We start from the raw sequence: 22,434 nt of genomic DNA, 5'->3' as shown, positions 1-22,434 counted from the left end.
CATGGAATCCGGTGTGCCCTCTTTAAGAAGAGAAGTGAAAGAAGTAGAGGAGTCCTGTCTTTTCAAAGAGGAGCAATTTGCGAGTTAGCAGCCTAGCCAAGGCTGAATTCCTGCTGCCCACCCTGAAGCAGCCGCTGGCCCCCTTCTCATCCACCCCAGTGGGCGTGAGGCTCAGATCTCCCGGCTGCCCCGCCCCTTCTCCAGCCCTGCCTTCCTCCCAGGATAGAAAGGTCAGTGTTGCCCTAACAAGGCCATTGGATCTCAGAAGCTGCTCCCAAAATAACCCCCTGGCTGGCCCAGCCTCCTTCAGAGCCGGAGGGAGGGGGGCTTCCAATCCGCTGGGCCTGCAGACCCAGGCAGTGGCTGAGGGCTGAGCAGGAAATCTGAGAACCAAGTGTGGACAGCTGCGCCACTTGGTGGCTAGCCTTTTTGTGGGTCTGAGCGCCTCCATCTGGGAGCCCTCAGGGTCAGCAGGGTGACAGACATGGGGCCCTACAGCTTCTAGCATGTTTTGACAGGACCTGGGGTTTCAGTACCACTCGCCAACCCCAATGAAGAATCCAGGGGATTGAAAGAATGGGGGAACGGTTGCACATATGCCTTTGAAATCAGAGTGGACCTCAGAGAGGAGAGGGTCTAGCCACACAGTCTGAAACTCGAGAAAGTCGGAGTCCTGTGCTCATGTTCCCATCCGACCCCACACCCAGCCCAGGAACCTGGGGAAAGAACCCTGATAGAAGGAGTCAGTTCGGGAGGCTGGGGAGATGGCTCAGTTGGTGAAGTACCTGCCACCGAAGCTTAAGGACTTGAGTCAGGTGACATGAGCTTAATCCCAGAACTGGGGATGTGGAGACTGGCTGGTCCCTGGGGATCACTAGCTGGACAATATAGCCTATAACCAATTGGTTAGCTACAGGCTAATGAAAGACAATGTTTTTTTTTTTTTTAAAAAGGGGGGGGGGTCTCTAAGGAATAACACCCAAAATTGACGTTTAGCCTACACACACACACACACACACACACACACACACACGCGCACGCACCCGCGCGCACAGAGTCCTTTCCCATGTCTCTGGAACACACACACTTCCATGGCATGACCTGTTCTCCTGACCAGGCTGTGGGCTGTGGTGGAATGAGAGTCACTTATAAATACTCAAGATCATTATTTTTGCAATACCCCCTTCCCAAGTTTGCTTCTGTTCCAGCATCCTAAGAGCCCGTGAGGCCAGGCTTCATAAGGCTCTTGGGGCAGGAGCAAAGGACTTGTATGGTTTTCCAGCACCTTGGTTTCCAAAAACCTCTAATAAGAAATAAATGTCCAAGGGCAAGGAAGACACTGTAAGCCAGGGTCCAGGGTGAACAGGAATGATTCTGGGAAAGGCAAACACCAGCAAGAAAGAATTTGAAAGTGTGTATGTGTGTGTGTGTGTGTGTGTGTGTGTGAGAGAGAGAGAGAGAGAGAGAGAGAGAGAGAGAGAGAGAGAGAGAGAGAGAGCAGCGTGGAAGTGTGCATGTGTTCATAGCATGACTAGAATGGAAGGTTAGAAATATAAAACAAAAAACAAAAAAACCTAAGGCCCAAGAGAGCATTAGACTGTTGCCTGACTCAACCATGTCTGTCTGACATATTTCCAAGTCCCATGATGACTTTGGCCACTGAACGTCACTGCAGATATTTCCTGCAGAGTTCACTGGGCAGAATGTGTTCTCTGCCTTCCTCGCTACTGATAACCCATTCTTATGACTCGGTGCCCGCTAATTGCTGGTTATTGTGATCTCATGTGCATAGCCACTGACCTTACAGAGTCCCTTTGGTGCCTACACAAAATGTCGTCTTAGCCAGGTGGCTGGCACCGGGCCCAGGTAGATCTTCAGCCTGTTCAGGCAATTCTCCACTAAGAACACTTTCCCCATTTCTTTCCCAAATTCTTTCCAGCTTGGCCATCATGGGAAGAGGAATGAGCATTCAAATGGAGAGCAGTGTGGGGTGCCCCCGTGTCCACCAGTCACTGTAATGATGAGCTAAGGTTAGGTGTATTCCAGGAGGGGTTCCGTCCACATTCATTTAGCCCTTTTCACCCCTACTTGCTCCCTGTGACGGAACCCTTCCAGAAGAATCACCTGAAATCTAGCTATTAAATACCTTAACTTTGAAGCGTTCTATCTGTTCCTTCAGCATCACCCTGTGGTTTTGTTACTGCTAGAACATATCACTAGGAGAGAAACACTTTGATTTTGTTAAAAAAAAAATTCAGATTGCAGAATTTGGCACTAGCTTTATTTGGCACTCAGCCATAGCTGAGCTTTTAGGCAAGTGGTGGCTGCTTTTGTTTAGTTTTATTTTTCAAAAAAAAAAAAAAAATCCTGTGAATTCTGGCAGGGAAAGCACGCTCTCTTGTGGTTATGTAGTATTACAGACTTTCATAGGTGAACAAAGTTTTTCAAACCAAACTGCTTTTAAAGCTGTATGGTGTTGGAAATATTACAGCTTTAAAACCAGTTTGATTGCTCCTGCAAAGGACCTAGTTTCAAGTCCTGGCATCCACCTCACACCATCCCTGTAACTCCAATTCCAGAGGGTCTGATCCCTCAGGCACTGCATGTGTGTGGTATATGGACATACACACAGACAAAACATTTATACACATTAATATTTGGGGGAAAAGTCTGTCTTCCCAGGGGTTTTGCCACTGCCTGGCTGTCATCAGAGGCAGTCACCCTTTTCCTCGACTTCCTTCTCGTTTTCACATTGGGCCGCCTCCTGGGGAGCCCAGCACTCTCTGGAACCTTTTTGCGTAGCATGTGGGTCAGCACCCTCCCCACAGTCTGGTTCCTCCCAGACCCCTGTGCAATGCAAGGAATATCTTTGTTTTATTGTATAAATACTAGCCATGTTGTGTGTGTGCTCTACACTGGTCCACCCATGCCTGCAGTAGGTGCTCCTGTCTCTTCCATGTGTGCAGCTGAGACCTCCCTGTTTAAAACTGCTTTTCCAGTTGACTTTGAGTACTCCTCTTTGGTTAGCCCACTGCCTCAATAGGCCCCTGCCTGTTCCCTGACCACTGTCCCTGGAATGTCCTGGAACATTCCTTATTCGAGACAAGATTTCACAACGTTGCCCAGGCTGATCAAAATCCTGGGCTCAAACTATCCTCCTGCCTCAGCCTCCTGAGTTGCAGACACTTCAGTTGTCCAGTACTGTGCCTAACAATTACTCGACTGTGTGTGTGTTCACTCACACCTGTGCTTTACAGCTTAACTAAACCCCCAAGCCCGTTTGTCAATTTTTAAATTGCACCTATTTCTTTGTGTGTACACGTGTGTATGGCACAATGCAGGTGGCCAGAGGGTAACTTTCAGGAGATAGTTCTCTCCTTCCACCATATGGGTCCCAAGGACTTCATTTGGGTCTTTTGCCATGGTGGCAAAGGTCTTTACCCCAAGCCATCTTGCCTGCTCCTGATATACTCAAAGCCTAAGTGTTCTCTTCTTATGCCTTTAAAAACTTTTGCTTTTTGAGACGGGGTTTCTTTGTTTAGCCCTGACTATCCTAGAACTCGGTTGACCAGGGGGTCCTCAAACTCAGAGATCCACTTACTTCTGTCTTCCTGGAGCTGGGGTTAAAGTTGTGTGCACCACCACCCAGCAAAAAACATTGTTTTTTTAAAGTAAATTGTTTATTTCAAATAAGTGTTTCTGGCAGTTTCAGGTCCAAAAAAATGAGCAGAAAGCACATCATTCACACAAACTCCCCCCAATTTCTTCTATTAAAATCTTCTATGAGCATCATTTAAAAATCCATACGCTGATAGCTCCTAAATTTAGCTATCCAGCTGTGCCTCTCCTGATTTCAGTAATGTTGCAAGCACGCACTCAGCTGCTCTACATAGCTAATAAGCATCAGACAAGAAAAAAAAACCAAATTCCCAATCCCTCCTCCCACATCTGCACCAACCTTATCATTTCATGTCTTTCCTTTACATACCCAATAATAGCTACCTTACTCACTAGGAGCCAAAACTTTTTAAACTACCCACTGACTAACCACAAACTGACCCCACCCTACACCTCTGACCTCACTTGCTCGAGCAACCTTTAGATTCTAGTCGTTCTGTCTCTCATGAGTACTCTTCCTCAACTGTCCACATGGCTCACTGATTCCTTCAGGTCCAATGCCACTTTATCACAAACACTTCTGGGCCTGAAATGCAACCGAAATCTCACCTCCCTAACCCAACCCTTCCTATCTCCTAATCCTTTCCGGTCTATAACCACTTATATTCTCCACTGACAAGCACATTGTCTGCCTACTGCTGTATTCCCAGCCCGTGGTACACTGTGCACTGCTTTCCTACAAACAAGAAATGCCCACAGTGACTGCTTAGAGTACCAAAATAAAGGCACATAGAAACTAGGAGGTTCCTTCAGAATGAGTCCATGCACTCACCTCAGTCATCACAGAATCCATTTCTCGGGACATATCAAATTAGTTTGGAAACCACACCTACAAGACCCCTAGGCCCTTTGGCAAAGATCAAGTGTGATGAGTCACATCCACAAGGGTCAAATGCTCTCATGAAGGACATTAAGTTGAAATTTCCTCAATTGGATGTGACCAGGATAATTTTTAACCTCAGGATTCATGTTTGTGTTTGCTGTTTTGAGACAGGGTCTTGGCTTGTAGCCCAGGCTGGCCCTGAACTCTGACTCCTCCTGTTCCTGCCTCCCCAGTTGTAATTACAAGTGTGTGAGACAACACCCCAGAAAAACGGTTTTGAGGAAGATTCTGAGTGGAATACAAATAATGTATGGCTTATTCCCACAATCTGAAATTTCTAAGCTCTAATCTGACCCCTTCAAGAAGTTACTAGGTCAGTTAAACTCTGTCCTTTATAAAACATACTTAAGAAAGCTTAGTAATGCATCTGAATTCACTTTCAGCAGCTTTTTAACTAACTACAAATACTTTCCCCACAGTAAGACAAAAATACTAGTTGTTGGAATGGAACCCTTACACTGAAACACCCTCTGTAAGTGGCTCTCTGTAGTCTGGGAAGCCCAGGAGTCTGACCTTTCGAGAAATCTGAAAGATCAGTTTTCATGGCACTGAGACATAAGACTGGTGATCACCTCATTTGTGGTCTCCTGACAGAATACACACAGCAGATGTTCTCAAATTCCAACAATATAGAGATGTGTGAAACAAACTATTCTGCCCTTGGAAAAGCTGCCTTTAAGACGTAGGAAACAGTCAGGCGGTGGTGGCACACACCTTTAATCTCAGTACTCGGAGGCAGAGACAAACAGATCTATGTGAGTTTGAGGCCAGCCTGGTCTACAGAGAGAGTTCTAGGACACTCTAAAGCTACACAGAGAAACCCTGTCTCACAAAACTAACAAAAACAAAAAAAGCACAAAACAGCACACTTTCTGTCACTTACAGTGTTTAGTGCCATGGTAACATTTTGCTCCTTGCTGATAACCTTCTCCCTACTAGATGCATACTGAGCTAGTCGCCGTCTCCCAAAGCTTAGATTCTAGACTTTTCTAGTATGTTTCCCACTTCTCCCAAGTGCAAATGACTCATTTGTAAAGTACAGATCCACTACCCTGAGTCAACTCTAGGACCAAAGAGGCACTTTAGTGAACAGTAAAGTCTTTCCCTGCAAATCAAAATGAAACAAACTTCCTATTATCTTCCCATGACTGGACATTTTCACAATTGGTTGGTGTTCATAATGTGAATTAAAATAAAGCTATAAGGCACACGCTTTGGTTTCACACTTTGATCCCAGCACTCAGGAGACAGAAGCAGGCAGATCTCTGAGTCTGAGGCCAGCCTGGTCTACAGAGGAAGTACCAAGATAGCCAGAGCTACATAGAAAAACCCTGTCTCGGGGAAGGAAAAAAGGAACCAAGTCACCTGGGAAAGGTAAGGCTTCACCCTCCCAATTTGTGAGCTCAGACCCTTTAACCAATCTTTGGAGGGGATTTTTACAATGATTCATCCACCAGAGTGTATTAGGATAGCTATAAAATCCTCTTGTATTAACTGACTGCAAGAAACACATCACATAAACACCAGAGGGAGACAACATAACATTCACACATACCTCAAATGCTTAGCAGCAGCACTTTAAACAGCTTGAGAAACAAACACCACACCATACCTCTGGATAACAGCACCAGCAGGGGTTTATTTAGTAATAGTAAGGTTAATGACTTCCTCAAACAACATGGGACAAGCCACCTGGTTTAATAAAACTGAATCTAAACCTTAGATCTCTGACTCAACAATAACGTAAGAAACCTTTAATGACATAAACCCGAGTTAAACCAAAGACAGTTTAAGTGAGTTTGAGAAGCTCCACTACTAGTGGGCTGGCATCTACAACATGACAGTGTTCAGTTCAGTTACAAAAGCACATTGCAGTTTCTTGGCTGTCACATCCTAAGCAGGTCTGATATATGCTGTCTTACAAGAATCCCACACACCCCACCGATGCCAGTCTCCAGTCATCATGTTTCTTCAGCCCTCAGAACATTTTTAGGTTTTCTTTGACCTGCTTGCCTTAATGGGTACGTAAGAACTCAGTAAACTGACAGAATGAAGATTAACTGAGATGCCAAGAGAAGTTTTTATTGCAAGCACAGTGAGCAGAAAGAGATGTCTTCTCACAGAGTGGCCACCAGGTCTGCCGTTAACTAACCCTCTGACAACCTTGCATTAGTTTAAAGCACACGAATCCACTTCTCATTATCAGGTGTACATCATCTCTGCCATGTGGGACATTTTCTTAGGGATATACAAGTAATACTCCATGTAGCCTGACAGGTCCTCAATGGTCACATCATCCACATAGACACGAGCTTGCTCGGAACAGGATCGAGGGGAGCCAGACAGAGTTCTGGTGTGCAGTGATGGAGAGCAGTCCTCAAGTGACCTTCGTTCTGGGGCCAAAGGAGGGACATTCTGCAGACCTGAAAAGGAATACACTTCCATATCATGCCATCTCTTGCACTGGCACTCCTTGCCTACACACGCACATGGCTTGCCCTGGCTTAGCTTGGAAACAGATCGAAAGTCAGAGAGATCACTGGCTGTAAGACTTTCTTGGGAGACTTGGGTAGCATCAGAGGGCTCTTCTGTTTTACTCTCTGACGGGAGCCTTGGAACTGAACTTCTCAGAGGCTCAATGACTGCCCCTGTGTGATTAACATCAAGAGAAGTAGAGGTCTCTCCTGTGTTGAACTCTTTGGGGCTTGAAATTCCCAGCCCACTGCTGCCGTCGGGTGGCTCAGTCTGGCTTCTGTGCTTGAGCTGGCTGCTGGGAGGAGATGCTGTGGTGCTGCAATGTATGAACTTGGGAGGATGAAGGACAGGAGACTTGGAGCGTCGACGACGCTGGGTTCTCACTGCTCCTCGTGAAGACTTCCTTGTAGACCTAAAAGAAACAAACACACAAAAAGATGTGGAGATACAGAGCCCTCCTGAGAGAGGCCATATGACAGCTGGAAACATATCTCTGGGTGTAAGGTCATGAATGGCTCCATTTTCAAGCTGCCTTAAGTCTTTGTGTCTCAAAAAGTTCAGCATCCCTCATTAGCAATCTATAGAAACAAGTCAGATAACACAACCACCCAGACCAGACACTACTGTCTTCTACTTTGGCTTGTGGGAATAGAAGAAGCAGATAAAAATTGATAGTCTCTTCAGCCTGAATGTGGTTCCAATACCAAGGCTAATGCTACAAAAGCCACTGAGCCAATACTATCAAACAGGGCATCAACATTACAAATCACTTCTATCACTGGCAACAGCCAACAAAAACAAACAAAAGTAACACAGAGCTGGAGAGCTGGCTCAGTCAGTAAAGCGCTTGCCACACTAGCCCCATGTAAATAAGCTGGGTGCAGTAGCATGCACCTGTAACTCCAGTGCTAGGAAGACAGGAAGATCCCTGGGACTTATCCAGCCAAGTGGGGGAGCTCCAGATTTAGAGACCTTACCTCAAAAAAAAGCAGGGGGAGAGCAATTGAGGAAGACAAATAGTATTAACCTCTGGCTTTCACGTGTACTGAGTGCGCACACAAGTACAAACACTCTCTTCTCCCTCTTTCCCACCCTAGGATTTGATGTCCCTGAGATTTCAAAAACTGAGAATTATTAGACACTAAATAGCTACTATATAGCTACATTTCAATAAAAAAAATGAAAAAAAACTTAAAACTGCCAAGCAAAATTAGAAAAAACCCAGCAGGACTTATAAATGGCGTTTAAAAGGAGAAAAAAACTTTTATGTATTTTATGTATTTGAGGGAGGAGGTGGCACCTTTCTACCAGGGTACACACATGAACAATCTTTTGGGAGTTGGTTCTCTCCTTCCACCAAGTAGATCCCAGAAAACTGAACTCAGAGCTTCAGGCTTGGCAGTGCTGAAGCACCTTTACTAAGTCATCTTCATAGCCCTGACACAGAACTTGGAGAAATAAAAATCAAACTGGGTGTGGCAGCACACATATTTAATCCCAGCACTCAGGGAGGCAGGCAGGCTGGCAGTTTGAGGCCAATCTGGTCTAAATAGTGAATTACAGAACAGCTAGGACTACATAAACAGACCTTGTCTCAAGGGGAGTTTGGAGGGAGTGGGGATAGGGGGAAAGGAGGGCTGACGGAGAGATAGAGGGGTTGGAGAGTATCAACTGGACAGGAAGCACACATCTGTGACCCCAGCCCCCAGGAAGTGGACTGTAAGCTCAAGGCCAGCCTGAGTTACAGTGAGACCCTGTATCCAAAAAAAAAAAAAAAAAAAAAAAAGGAAGAGAAAGGAAGATAAAATTGTAGCTGGAATTAAATTAAACAGGCTAAATAAAATACTGCTCTGAAAACTATGAACAGGAAGATATATCTATTTATAACAAGGGTCAGCAAATTGCAACCTGTAGGGCTATTTAAATCTGTCCCTCTGCTGGGCTGGAGAGATGGCTCAGAGGTTAAGAGCACTGGCTGCTCTTTCAGAGGTCCTGAGTTCAATTCCCAGCAACCACACGGTAACTCACAACCATCTATAATGGGAACTGGTGCCCTCTTCTGGCATGCAGACAGAACATTAATAAATAAAACAAACAAAATAAATCTGTCCCTCTACTTGATTCCTGTTAGGCGAGGGTGCTTGGGTCAACACAGAGCCTCCTCATACATGCTCAGCATGTACTCTGCTCTCCAGTGGTCTACAACTGTGAGCCATGGAGATGCGGCTGGGGTGACCCCTTCACTCTTCTCCCCTGTTTTCTTCTCTCCCACCCTTTGGTTGGGACCTGCTGGGCAGTGAGAGATATCGTAGTTTAAGAATACAATCAGGACAGGGGAGATGACTTGGTGGATAGTGTGATTGTGTCACAAACCTATAACAAACAGCCTGAGTTCAATCCCTAGAATCCGCATGGACACAGAAAACCAACTCCCCAGAATTGTCCTGTGACTTCCATTATGTGTGCTGTGGTACATGACCACATCTGCACAAACACACACACTAAATAAAGAAATAAACAAAATTTTAATTTCAACAGCACCATGAAATCTGAGGGATAGGAGAATACACTAGGAGATGTGTTTATTTCAAAGAGTAAACTGACTCTGGAGCTGCCCTTCACCACCCACTCCAGCAGAAGCCCATCAGGCTGACCACATCATCCTGAAACTGCCTCAGCAACTAATCAAGAAGAGCCAACCAGGATGACTACAACAGCACAGTGAGCAGCATTCTCCACCTGTAAACTCCTACACAATATCCTGAGCTTTAGCCTCTTGGCCTCCAAATCCAAAAATATTTATTGAGTCTATCTGTCTATCGTCCGTCCGTCCCTCCCTCCCTCCCTGACCTCCTCCACCCTAGTTTTTGGGATAGTGCCTCACTGTAGGTCAAGGCAGGTCTCAATCTGGAAGTTCTTTCTCAGCCTCTCAAGTGCTGGAATTACAGTTGTACTTATTTACCATATCACTCTACAAAAGGTCTGCTAACCCATGGCCTAAAAAGTACTAGAGAAAAGGAAAAAATGTCATATAAAGGTTGACTGACAACAGAAGAGGACTAAATCTAGAGTCTGTTTTAAGAATACAGAGAGCACAGAGAAGACCAGGCATCATGGCTTAGCCGTGGAGTGCCCACCTAGCCACTAGCCACGGAGTGCCCTAGATCCAACCAACCCTCAGTGCCACAGAGGGAACAGACAATAGAAGAAGACATGATTTAGAAGATCATGGCTAAGATCTTAAGAGCAAAACACACTGAAGGCAGATGGAGGCCTTTCAACAGCAGTACAGAAGACAATTGAGTCAGAAGACAACAAACCCTGCACGTGCTAACCCTGCCGACAAAGAAACAATGACTTCAGACACAGCCATCTATCCTTCCAAACAAGGATGAAACAAATATATTCTCAGATAAAGCGAAATGTATTTGTTACCAAACTTGGGATCACGATCTGTGCCCAAGAGGGCAGGTTCTGTCCTTAAGAAGCCAATTAAAACAGGCAAATCAATTATAAACAGCAGAAAATGAGATTTACTCCAGGTGGCCACATTGGGAAGAAGGGCAAAGTATTTAGCATCAGAACACAATGTCATGTAATTCCAGAGGTAACCATTCATAACTTCATGTGCAGGGCTGAGGAAGGACAGGCTTCTCACACTCTAGGCAAACACCCCACCCACCACTGAGCTATTAAGACAGCCCAGTGGGAATCATTCAAATGTACTCTACACAGAGCAATGCAAAGCCTTATTTAACCAACAGACTTTCACCAAGAAAATGAGGTCATATGTGGCAGGGTCTAGAATACAAGCACTGTGAGCAAAGAAACTAAAAATGCAAATATAGGCAAATTAACACTGGTAATAACAAGAAATCTAACCTGTGAGATTAAAAGTAGAACTGGATTGACATATTGAATAACCACATCACAGAAGACAGCGTACCAACGTGACTTGTAGTATTAACTCTGATCTTTTTATCAAAAGTTTGATCATAAAATTTCAAAGCCAACTACTTAAAAAAAAATGAATACCTACTAAATGAGTGGAGATAAAACAAAATTTTTTCAAATCATTTTTTTAAAGTCGGAGAGGAAGGGAAAGTAAATAAAGGAAGGAAAACAAAAAAAGCCTTAACACCACTGGGCATGGTCCCTAAAAGGTAAAGAAGGGAGGACTGCCCAGGAATTCAAAGCCAGCCTGGGCTACACAGTGAATTTTAGACTAGCCTGGGCTATAGTGAGATTTCATGATTCAAAAATAAAATATTTTTTAAAAATTATATATATATAAAAAAGGAAGACGTGCAAATGCACCATTATCAGCCAGGTAGTAGTGGTAGCCTTTAATTCCAGCATTGGGGAGGCAGAGGCAGGCGATTCTCTAGTTTGGTCTTGTCAGAGGTGTGTCACTGGGGGTGGGCTCTGAGGTTTGAAAAGGCCACACCATTCCTAGTGTCTCTTCCTCATGACTGTCTCTCAAGACATGAATTCTCAGCTACTGCTCCGGCAGCATGCTTGTATGCCTGCCATGCTCACTCCCTGCTGTGATGGGCCTGAACTCGGACCCTCTCAAACAATGAGTCCCAAATAAACTCTATGAGTTGCCTTGGCCATGGTGTCTCTTCACAGCAACAGAAAAGTAACTGGGATTAGTCTCTAAGGGTGGGGGCTGAGATAGCTCAGTGGTTAAGAGTGTTTGCTGCTCTCACAGAGAATCCATATCAAATGGCTCATACCTATACCTGCCTTCTAACTCCAGTTCCAGGGATTCCAACACTGTCTCTGGCCTGCACATACAAACAAGCCCAAACAAACACAGCAGAAATGTTAATAAAAAAAAAAAAAAAAAAAAAAAAAAAAAAAAAAACTCCAAAACAAAAACCACTTTCTCTATGAAGAGGAGATGGCTTAGAATAAAGATGCTTAAACCAAGCCTGACAACCCGAGTTGGGGGAGGAAAAATCAACTCTTACAAGTTGTCCTTTGAATTCTATACACACTCCCTGGCAGGTATCACACCCCAAACAAATCACTGTAATTTATCGGAGAGGCTCTCTTACCCATGCCAACTGTCCTTAGACGCACACGTGGTTTTAGGTTTCATGTCATCTGCTGCTGTTCTGACTGATGCTCTGCCACTTGTGCCTTCTCCAACAGACAGAGATGAGATGGACCTGAGGACAAGAACAAAGTTTACCATGATGGAAAACTATAACACAAGGATAACTTTCTACCCTCACTAACGATAACACAACTTTGATTTTTTTTTTCCTAGTTTACACTTTCCAAGTGTTTAGCTTTTAATGTAAATTTTCCTCCAAAATCAAACTGTAAAGATCCCTAAAAGCCCATGCAAAATCATAAGCAAGAGAATGATCTCTATGTGTAAGCAGAAGTGGGGTGTTTATCTGGGGTAGATCAAGTCTTATATATTTCAGGGAAAATGTTAGTGACAATGACAACTTTTACCTACAAGGCTGAAGCCAAAGGAACTAAGATCAAGAGCCTATCTCTGTAACAGTTAACTAACAAACGATCCCACTCTGAAGTGTTTCACAACTTTTAGAAAAATTTTCTTATTTTTGCAACAAGTAAACCTGAAATATTACTCAGAGTTAAATCTTTACTTTAAAAGTACACAAGTACTATGGGTTCCTAATGAAGAACATTAAAAAACAAAAAAGTAAAAGAGAACCATCTATACCCAGACTACCAACACCAATCTTCTATGTACTTTCCAAAGTACATAGAGCACAGGAACCTCAGTTTGATCCCCAGGTGTAGTGGTCCGTGCTTGTATTAACAGGGCTGGGTAGGGGAAGACAAGATCTGGGGGCTCACCAACCAGTCAACCTAGCCTACTTGGCAAGCTCCAGGCTATTGAGATATTTTGTCTTAAAAAGCAAACAAAAACAGATGGAATAACCCACGGAATAACATTCCACAATGTAGTCACAGAAAGAAAGAGCCGAGCATGGTAGTACTTGATTACAACTCTTGAGGAAGAGGCAAGAAAATTGCAGAAGTTCAAGTCCAGCCTAGGCTACATATATAGAAAAGTGAAGGTCAGCCTGGGCTATCTAGTAAGACCCTGTCCCAACCTCGTCCCTAAAAGCACTTTAATAACACAGAGCACATTTGGATTATCATAAGAGACACTATGATAAGTGCCCATGGGCATTGTGATCTAAAGCACTATGCCTGCAATCCCAGCACTCAGGAGGCCGAAGAAGATCACAGCTTGAAATCAGACTGGGCTAAACTGCCAGATCTTGTCCATGTCTCAGAAGAACAACAGTACACAAACAACAAAACATATATATATATATATATATATATATATATATATATATATATATATATAATCACTATATATGAATGATCTAGAGATTATTGTGATTCTTATTTCTTACCCCTTTATTAATTTTTCTAAAATTATTTTATAGTCATATTAAAAGGTTTATTGTTTTGTAACAAATACAAAGACACTGGTCCTGTAAGACAAATACCACTGAAAATCAAAACCTGTTTAACAGGATCATGCTAAATTCCTGGCAAAGCTTAATGAGTCAGTCCTCAGCAGTCCCTTCAGCAGGGTGTATGACAACAGTATGAAACAATCAGAAACATATGCTACACAGACTACAAGTCTTGTTTTGCTTAGTCACGCTAATGATTCACCCCTTCTGCTCTTGGTTTTCTCAAATATTGTTCCTTCTTTCTATAATCTTAATAAAAGTGTATCATATTTACAAATATATTATTAAAAGTAGTATTTATTATCTATAATTTGAATCCGTGAATTTGGCATGTTTATACATGAGAACAGGAAATGCGCTTTTGAATGCAGCTGTCTGCAGAGGCCAGAGGCATAGATCTCCTTGGAGCTGCAGTTACAGCTACAGCACAGGTGCTAGGAATTGAACTGTGGTCCTCTGCAAGAGCAGTATGTGCTTTTCACCACTGAGCTCTGCCTCCAACCCCCCAAAATGTAATTTACAACCATAAACTGCATGGATATTTTGCAAGATATTTTATAATGGTCTAAGTAACTTCTCTGGCTTAATTTTACATTCCAGTTTCCTTTTTCTTCCTGAAGCAGGGTCTCTTTTATGTAGTCCCAGTTGTCTTAGAACTCCCTTTGTAGACAAGGCTAGTCTTAGTACACAGAGATCTGCCTGCCTCCTGAATGCTGGGATTAAAGTTGTGTATGCCACAACACGGAGCTTACATTTCAATTTCTTAAAACATTGGGGAAATGTCTGCATATGAAGAGCTACTTAAAGGTTTATACACAAGAGGATTTATATGCATTATGTGGATATTTCTAGTTTTTAATTTAAAAAAGCCACACCCCAAATCACAAAGAATATGCTAACTAAAACCACAATCTAGTATTATGCTTTCCCACTTTATTTCCTTTTCTCAAAAAGGCTTACCAAACACTAAGGGATATAGCTCAGTAGCATAGCACACACTTACCATGAGCAAGGCCCTGAGTTCTATCCCCAGGACAGAGCACCCACATCAAAAACAAAAAAAAAGATAATGATACCAACAAAAAGATGGGTGCAATGGCACACCGACATAATTCCAGCACTCACGAGACTGAGAAAGGAGGATTATGATTTGAAGGCCAGCCTGAGAAACACAGTGAGACCTTGTCTCAAACAGCAGTTGTCTATCTACTAAGACAGTAGAAGGTTAGATGTGCTCCAAGTACTTCCTCAGTACTGAGGGAAAGAGTGAGCCGGTGACTAGACTATTACTACCATGTTCAAATGTAGTAACAGGACTATGAAAAACCATCAGCACTTGAGATTTTATTGGGCTTGGGGCCAGAAGAACTACTATAAGAGATCTGCACACAAACTCTGTAAAGAGTGAAATACTAATACTTAGCAGCTGGTCTGTAGGCGCTCCAATTAATTTGGTCGAAGGCTCTGAGCCCTTGATCTTGGGACAGACACCCTACTGAATGCAGGTTTCCCCTGAGAGATTCAGCAATTACAAGCTGTGAAATCAAGAATATCTTCATAGACCTTTATTGGGCCAGTTCACTTTTAGTTTTAAAAAAAATCAAAAAACAAAAAACAACTGTGATTCCCTTTTGGGGTATATGAGAAATCCCTGGTGTGATACTACTTGATTTAAGGTTTGATTAAATTAGGGAAGAGGGACTACCTCAGAGTTAAGAAAGCCGAAACAACTTTAAGAGTAAAAACTACGGCTTTCAAATGCAATCAAGTATTTACAAAGAATATGTCAAGTATTACCATTTATTTACCCTAGGATCAATAAAGAAGTCAGAAGAGAAACATTTTAACCAAAAGGACTATTAAATCCAGTAAAATTAATCCCAAATCACACATTACATATTCAATTACCCTGATGCATCCACTCTTAATTTCTTGAAGGCAGTTTGTAGGCTCTCCTCCTCTCCATCCTTGGCTTCAGATTTCATTGTGAAAGTTTCTGCACTCCTATGGATGTTCCCGTTAATACTAAAAAGAAAAATAAGAAAAGTAAAAATTGGTAGAATCAAGAGTATATTTCCACCAGGTGGTGGTGTTGCACGCCTTTCATCCCAGCACTCAGGGAGGCAGGATAGGCTCCAAAGCTACAGAGAAAACAAAAAAAACAAAAACAAAAACAGAGTATATTTCCTTATACAGTTACTGTTAGGAGAAAAACATCTTTTTATTTGTAAGCTACAGTTTACATAACCAGACTATAGGGCTTACTTCTTAATAAATGAAATAATATAAAAATATATATGAACTACCACAGAATTCAAACCACCTATATAGTTGCTGCCAACATCTTCTTACAGTGTTGGAAACAAAATATAAAAACTATGTTTCAGGCTGTTAAATTAGGGGAGAAAAGTTCCCCATCAACAAAATTACCATCAGAGACAGAAGCTCAAATTGCAACACTGTCTGATCAATTAAAATGCCATCGGGTATCTGCCTAGTCTGACCCTAACAACGTAATTCTGATTTTATGACACACCATAGCATTTGTAAAAAGCAATTTTAACCAATGTATCAACATACATGAAAAACAAGATGCTACTGTTGTTAGAGCAGGAGTAGAGACTTAGTCATCCCTGGTTATTTTATACTCTACTTATTTGGTGTTTGTTACCATTGAGTGCCACAGTCATTAAACAAAAAATGAAATCTGTACTGAAAAACAGGTAAAAAGAAGAAAGCAGAGGTTCTTTTTAGTTACAAGTGTGTGTGTGTGGGGGGTTTACAAAGAACACTGTTCTTCAGATATGACTCTGTGTTCTCTTCTTAACCAACTAGTTTGACTATTTGAAATTCTCAATTTCTGCTCCTCTGATTTTCCATTTAAACAAAGAAAAAAAGAAAAAGGATCATCAACTAAAGCAGCAAGAAACACAAATAAATCTTAATAAATTCTCAAATCTAATCTTCAAATTACCAAAATACTAAATCTTGAACAAATGAATATACCAGTATCCAAATGGGGAGAGGGAAGAAAAAAAAACTAAAAAAAAAAGAGAATTTTTTTTAAGATAAGGATATACTTTACCTTTATTTCTAACCTGGTACCCCCTACCCCCCCTACCCCCCCCCCACCCCCCAACCCAGGCACTCAGAGAGCAGTGCCTCTCTCTCTATGGATCCTTGGGTATTCTGACTCTAGATCAGCTTATTTCCCAGAAGTGGGTTTATGTTATTGTGAGACCTCTAATATTCCAAAGGTTAAGATGTCACAATGTTTGACATTTATGTGTATGTTCAACCTCAAAAGAACTTAGTTTTCATTTTCCCTTCAAAACATCAGAAGTCAACATAAATTCTCTCCACATATTTTTGTTTACTTAACCAGGTCATAACAGGAGGAATCCTCATTCACATGACTGCAAGCTTCACTGGAGTTGTTCACTGGAGTGTTCCTCCAAACACACAATATTCTATATACTAGGCAGAGGGCTGAGTTCTGGCAATATCTGGAGCTCCACACATCTACGAAGGTCTATCACAGGCTATAAACAAGTTTTTGTTGTGTTTTGTTTGGTTGGTTTTGGTTTTTTCAAGACAGGGTTTTCTGTGTAGCTTTGGCTGTCCTGGAACTCGCTCTGTTCTGTGTATTAGGCTGGCCTCAATTCACAGAGCTCTGCCTGCCTCTACTTCCTGAGTACTGGAATTAAAGTCCAGCACCAGGCTAGAAAGTGTTTTTTTTTTTTTTTTGCTTTGTGTTTTAGTTTTTTTTTGAGACAGGGTTTCTCTATGTAACAGCCCTGGCTTTTCTGGAACTTACTTTGTAGACCAGGCTAGCCTCGAACTCAGAGATTCACCTACCTCTGCCTCCCAATTGCTGGGACAAAAGGCCCCCCTTTTTTTTTTGCTAGCACAACTCCATTAAAGCTGGATTGTAAGGACCAATGAGATGGCTCAAAGGTAGATTTATAGGAACTGGTGGGAAGGTGGCTTAAAGAGTGGATTTATAGGAACTGGTGAGATGGCTCAAACAGTAAGGATGCATGCTGGTAAGCCTGACCACCTGGGTTTGTTTTCTATAACTCCAGTAAAGGAAGAAAACAACTCCCCAAGTTGCCCTCTGCCCTTCATATATGCAACACTCTCACACACATAATACATGTAAAAAATTTAATAAAGTGTGGTATCTTATAGTTCTCTCAACCTGACATCTGTGGCAATCAGTCAATATTTTAAACACACATCAAGCTACATGTACACTGCTGAACATCTCAGGCAGAAGTCCATTTCTTTAAGCTGGATGCCACAACAGAGGCTGAACTAAATACAGGGGCCCTGGAAAAACCATTTCAGTAGGGATGGTGTCTCCCTCCCGCCTTCCAGGATCCTGGCTAAAGAAGCTTTGCAGCTGAGCCTCGAAACTTCTAATTACACGGCATTGGCATAACAGTATGGCAGATGACCACCCTAGATGTTAATACAAACTTAGCTTTTGTTTATTTTTCGAGACAGGATTTTTCTGTGACTTTGGATGCTGTCCTAGAACTCGCTCAGTAGACCAGGCTGGCCTGGGACTCACAGAGATCCGCCTGCCTTTGCCTGCCAAGTGCTGGGCCCGACTGGCGAAAGTTGGCATTTTTGTTCAGACACTAACATGTATCATTAAAAATCAAAACAGCCCAGCCGGGCATTGATGGTGCACGCCTTTAATCCCAGCAGTGGGGAGGCAGACGGATCTCTGAGAGTTCGAGGCCAGCCTGGTCTCCAGAGCGAGTGCCAGGATAGGCTCCAAAGCTACACAGAGAAACCCTGTCTCAAAAAAACAAAACAACAACAAAAAAACGCCACCAAAACTACCCAAAATAAAAATCTGGCCACAAACCAAAACTTCGAGGATAAATAAAGTATTGCCTAAACTGCTTCCACACTTCCAGCACGGTGACTGCTCATCATCTTCCTTACTTTACACCAGAGCAAAGATGAATAGTCTTAGACTTAACCTCGGGAGAGCACGGCATTCGCTTGTTATAACAAAAGTTTTATTAAGCTCCCCTACGTCCCTAGCTTTCCATTCACAAACATCAGCTCAACAACTCTATTTATCAGGAGACTGATTTGCCTATCTTCAGCAACATTACATTTGTGGGAGACAAACTTATTACCCCTTCACTGCACTGACTTCTCCACGAATCCCGCAAAGAGCTCCGACTCGCAAAAGGCCTGTAAGAAGTTACTTTGCATGGTTTTAAGTCAAATCATACGCCAGTTTCTCTTTCCACAAATAGCCCATGTACAATCTTATTCACTCTTTAACTAACGTCCTCCGTAAGTTTCAAGTTGAATTCCTGTTTTCAGGAACCTGAAAACAATCAGTAAGAGACCTGCATGCGTCCTCGTAAAGTTAAAGGGAAGAAAAATTTCCCTGACCTCTAGGAAACATCGATCTCCCTCCGAGAAAAGTCCTATCCTGCAACCCTCCAGGAGAACGACCCCGGGACAAAAACTCACTCTCTGGGCACACCCACTCAAGCCCTCAAGTCGCAGGACTACAGGCAAAGCAACAAGTTCGTTCCTTTTTTTTTTTTTTTTTTTTTTTTACCGAACTTGGGTCCGTCGCGATTAAACAGGGTCGGCGGGGAGAGGTCAGAACCCGGGGACGACCCGAGCCGGGAGCAGTCACGGCTTGGGCCCTGCTCGGCCCAGCCAACCACGGACCGGGAGAGGAGGCTCGAGTGGAGCCGCGGCGCAGACGACGCGGGAGGAGACGCGAGCGCAGGCACAGGAGGCGAGCGGAGAGGAAGGCGGCTCGCAGGGCGGGAAAAGGCGGGAAGGGGCGAAGGGCGGCAAGAAGGACGAAAGGGGAAGCTGCGGCCGGCGCGACCCGGGTGCCGCGGGAACGCAGAAGGCGGGAAGCGAAGGCCGCGCAGCTCCGCACTCCAGGCCGCGGCGGACGAGGGCCAGGCCCGGCCAGGCAGTAGGCGCAGGGAGACGCCGCGACCGGACTGGAGGTCGGGACTCCGCCTGCCGAGAAGGGAAGGCCCGGCACGTCAGGCCACTCACCTCCTCTCAGCTGGGGTGCTCCCGGGGACCCGGCCCCGTCGGTTCGAAGCGTCTGTCCGCGACCGCCGCGGCTGACTGACCCGGATCCAAACCCCGCAGATAAGGCGGCCCGCGCCTTCGGAGTCGCACTGCGCCTGCGCCACGGAGGCTCGCGCCCCGCCCACTGCTCACGCCCCTCCCACCCCAGTGACTCGGCAGCGCGGCCAGAGGCAACTGCGCAGGCGTACGGCGGCGGCCCCGCCTCTCGAAGGCTCTGCTCCAACCCCTCTCCGAAGCACGTGCGTCTTAAGTCATTTCCTGTTATTCTTTTCGCTCCCTCCGCCCCCTGGCTTGGGTTCGCTCCCGGCAGGCTTTTGGGCGTGCCCACTTCCTCTTTATCACGTGAGTGACCGGGCTGCTTACTTTGCAGCTGTCGAGCTACGGCTGCCTTGCAAGGCGCCGCCCGGTTCCTTCTTCACCACTTGAAGTCACGCCGAGGCCACGGGGTCCGGCGGGCTGCGGGAGTGTTTGCGCCTGCCGAGGCCTTCGGGGACGCTCGGCCGAGTTTCCTACCTGATAGAATCGGGGGGCTTGCACTCGGGCCGCGACCCTCGCCACCGCTAATCTCTTTAGGTCCGCAGAGACGCCAAGAAGGTATTAATTGGACAAGGCCCAGGCGGTGAATGCTAGCCCGGAATTGAAATGGAAATGTTTTAGGCCCTCTGTAAAACACAGGATCTCATCTGTATAGGTTAGGCTAGCCTGAAACTCGGATTGATCCCCTGCCTCAGCCTTCCATGCCTTCACTCTTGACGTATCTCTTGATAACTAGAAGCAGCTGTTGCCTCTCTGGGCTTCGGTTACTTCGTCTGGAAATTGAACGGTACCACTCAAGGCATTTTGGTAGGTTGTTTCATTCCAAGCATAATTTGGGAGCATCTGGTGGGAAATACACGTACGGTATTAAACAACTTACCTGTTTCTGATTTTTAGTGATCCTTGTTTTGTTTTTCAAGACAGGGTTTCTCTGTGGCTTTGGAGGCTGTCCTGGAACTAGCTCTTGTAGACCAGGCTGGTCTGGAACTCACAGAGATCCGCCTGCCTCTGCCTCCTGTGTGCTGGGATTAAAGGCGTGCGCCACCAACGCCCGGCTTTAATGATCCTTTTGAAGGCTCTGACAGTTGTTCAGATGGCAGTCGGGCAAGGTATGAGCTGTGTAAGACACCATCACCACCCACACCCCCGCCGCCATCGCCAGCTTCCCGCTCGCCTGTCACTCCCAAGTTCCACTTCTCAAATCCTTGGACGAAAAGACAGCTTTCGTAGGTAGAGTTGGTTCCGGCAACTAAACTCTAGTGGGCTTTCCCCTGAACCCAAACTGGGTCCTCCTATAAATGTGATCGCTAGCTGGCCAGGCTGCTGGAAAGGATAGCTATGTCCAGCTTAACCCATGGAGAATGGAGTCTACACTTCGCTGGACAGACAGCCCCCGTCTTCGGATGGTTGGCTTGTGTTTTTCTTTTCTTTTTTTTAAGCCCGGGCCTGCTTTATTGCTCAGACTGGCCTGGAACTTGTGATCCTTATGCCTCAGCCTCCCTAGTGCTGAAGTCAGGAGCATATCCACGCCCAGTGTAGGACTTTTGTTATTTAAACTTTATAATGCAGATTTTGAATTTTGGTGTTTTCCAAGCTAAAAATATACCCTGTGATGCCCCGATTGCTGGCCAGCAGAAGGGGCTGCAGCTCCCATTCAGCCATGGGAATCACAAGGGCCAGCTGGTGTTCCTAGGGCTCTGTTGCTGTGCTCTGGTGTTCAGCATTAAGTGTGTTTGGGGCTTATGTGTTCCTCTAGTGATCTGCTAAGGAGGATGTGTCCCCTTTATAAGTGCAGGAATATCTGTATAGGGCTGTTAAGCATAAAGCATGTGATGGTTCCTGAATAAAACACTTAAATTCTCTCTGTACCGCACTCATCCACAATGAAAAAAAACAACAACAACAAAAAAAACCCTCTTGTAACTCAATGGTGCGAATAACAGTAGCTACTCTGTACTAATCAGCAGTTATGTGCTTTTTCTCAAGTTTAATATTCCTGATTTTACACATCTTACAAATAGGGAAGATGGGATTCAGGCAGCTAAGATAACCTGCCTTATTAGCTTAACTTGTCCTGTGTTACACAGTGCTCACAGAGCCTGATGACCTGAGCCTGGTCCCTGGAATCATCCATGGAAAGATGAGAACCAGCTCCATCAAGTTGCAACCTTTCTTCACATGTGTGCCCCCCACACACACACATACCAGTAATGCATAAATAAGAACAAAAAATATTTTTATTGCGTTACAGTGTATAACAAACCTGTTTATCCACAGCTGCTCTCCTCAACACCTGGAAATAATACTAAATGATAAAGGAAAATTGAATTTCTCCCTCAGACATTGTCAGATGATTTGCATCAAGACCAAATAGGTGTTTCTAAGCTACCATTTCAAAGCATTGTTGGTAAAATCTCTGCAGATCCCCTGGAAGGAGGACCTCTGGGTCACTAAGAGTTCCTATCGAGCAGAGCACAGTTCTTGAGAGTTTGTAGATGGTCAGTACAGTTCTGACAACCTCGATTTACCTATGTGATAGTTAAGTACTGAAAAGTAAAAACACCATTTTGTGTAAGCACAACTCCATTAACTTAGACACTTTCTGGGAATGTGACTCCTCACCCTGCCTGGGGTACTTGGAAGTAAGGAACATTCTGGCTACACCCTCCCTCCTGAGCTGTTACTGTTTTTAACCTCCCCACTTCAATACCAAATGCACTCGTAACTATGCCAGGCAGCACCTCTGTGGGCCTGAGGAAGTTGACTGCCCAGATCTGGGACACT

At 44.3% G+C, this 22,434-nt stretch overlaps 1 protein-coding gene across 1 annotated transcript; it reads right to left on the bottom strand.

Annotated features, from left to right (window-relative positions):
* Positions 1–6,174: 6,174 nt before the first annotated feature.
* Oser1 (oxidative stress responsive serine rich 1) lies at positions 6,175–19,725 on the bottom strand. The gene is made up of 4 exons (XM_027423501.2): positions 19,576–19,725; positions 15,427–15,543; positions 12,100–12,213; positions 6,175–7,448 (listed from the first exon to the last, which is right to left on the bottom strand). Exons 2-4 carry the CDS (start codon positions 15,501–15,503, stop codon positions 6,764–6,766), a joined length of 876 nt encoding a protein of 291 aa, XP_027279302.1. The 5' UTR covers positions 15,504–15,543; positions 19,576–19,725; the 3' UTR covers positions 6,175–6,763.
* Between the last annotated feature and the right edge of the window lie 2,709 nt (positions 19,726–22,434).

The sequence above is a fragment of the Cricetulus griseus genome, chromosome 6 (assembly GCF_003668045.3).
Source record: "Cricetulus griseus strain 17A/GY chromosome 6, alternate assembly CriGri-PICRH-1.0, whole genome shotgun sequence".
Lineage (NCBI taxonomy): Eukaryota > Metazoa > Chordata > Mammalia > Rodentia > Cricetidae > Cricetulus > Cricetulus griseus.
The sequence above is the reverse complement of the archived record's forward strand: the minus strand, read 5'-3'. Positions and strand labels throughout refer to the sequence as shown.

Bases quoted from the DNA above. Each gene is read 5' to 3' on its own strand.
- Oser1 (XM_027423501.2), bottom strand. From the start codon at position 15,503: ATGAAATCTGAAGCCAAGGATGGAGAGGAGGAGAGCCTACAAACTGCC. The intron at 12,214-15,426 runs GTAATTGAATAT...TCTTGTCCTCAG, and splicing joins TTAAGAGTGGATGCATCAGG to GTCCATCTCATCTCTGTCTG. The intron at 7,449-12,099 runs GTAAGAGAGCCT...TGTTTCTTTTAG, and splicing joins TCTAAGGACAGTTGGCATGG to GTCTACAAGGAAGTCTTCAC.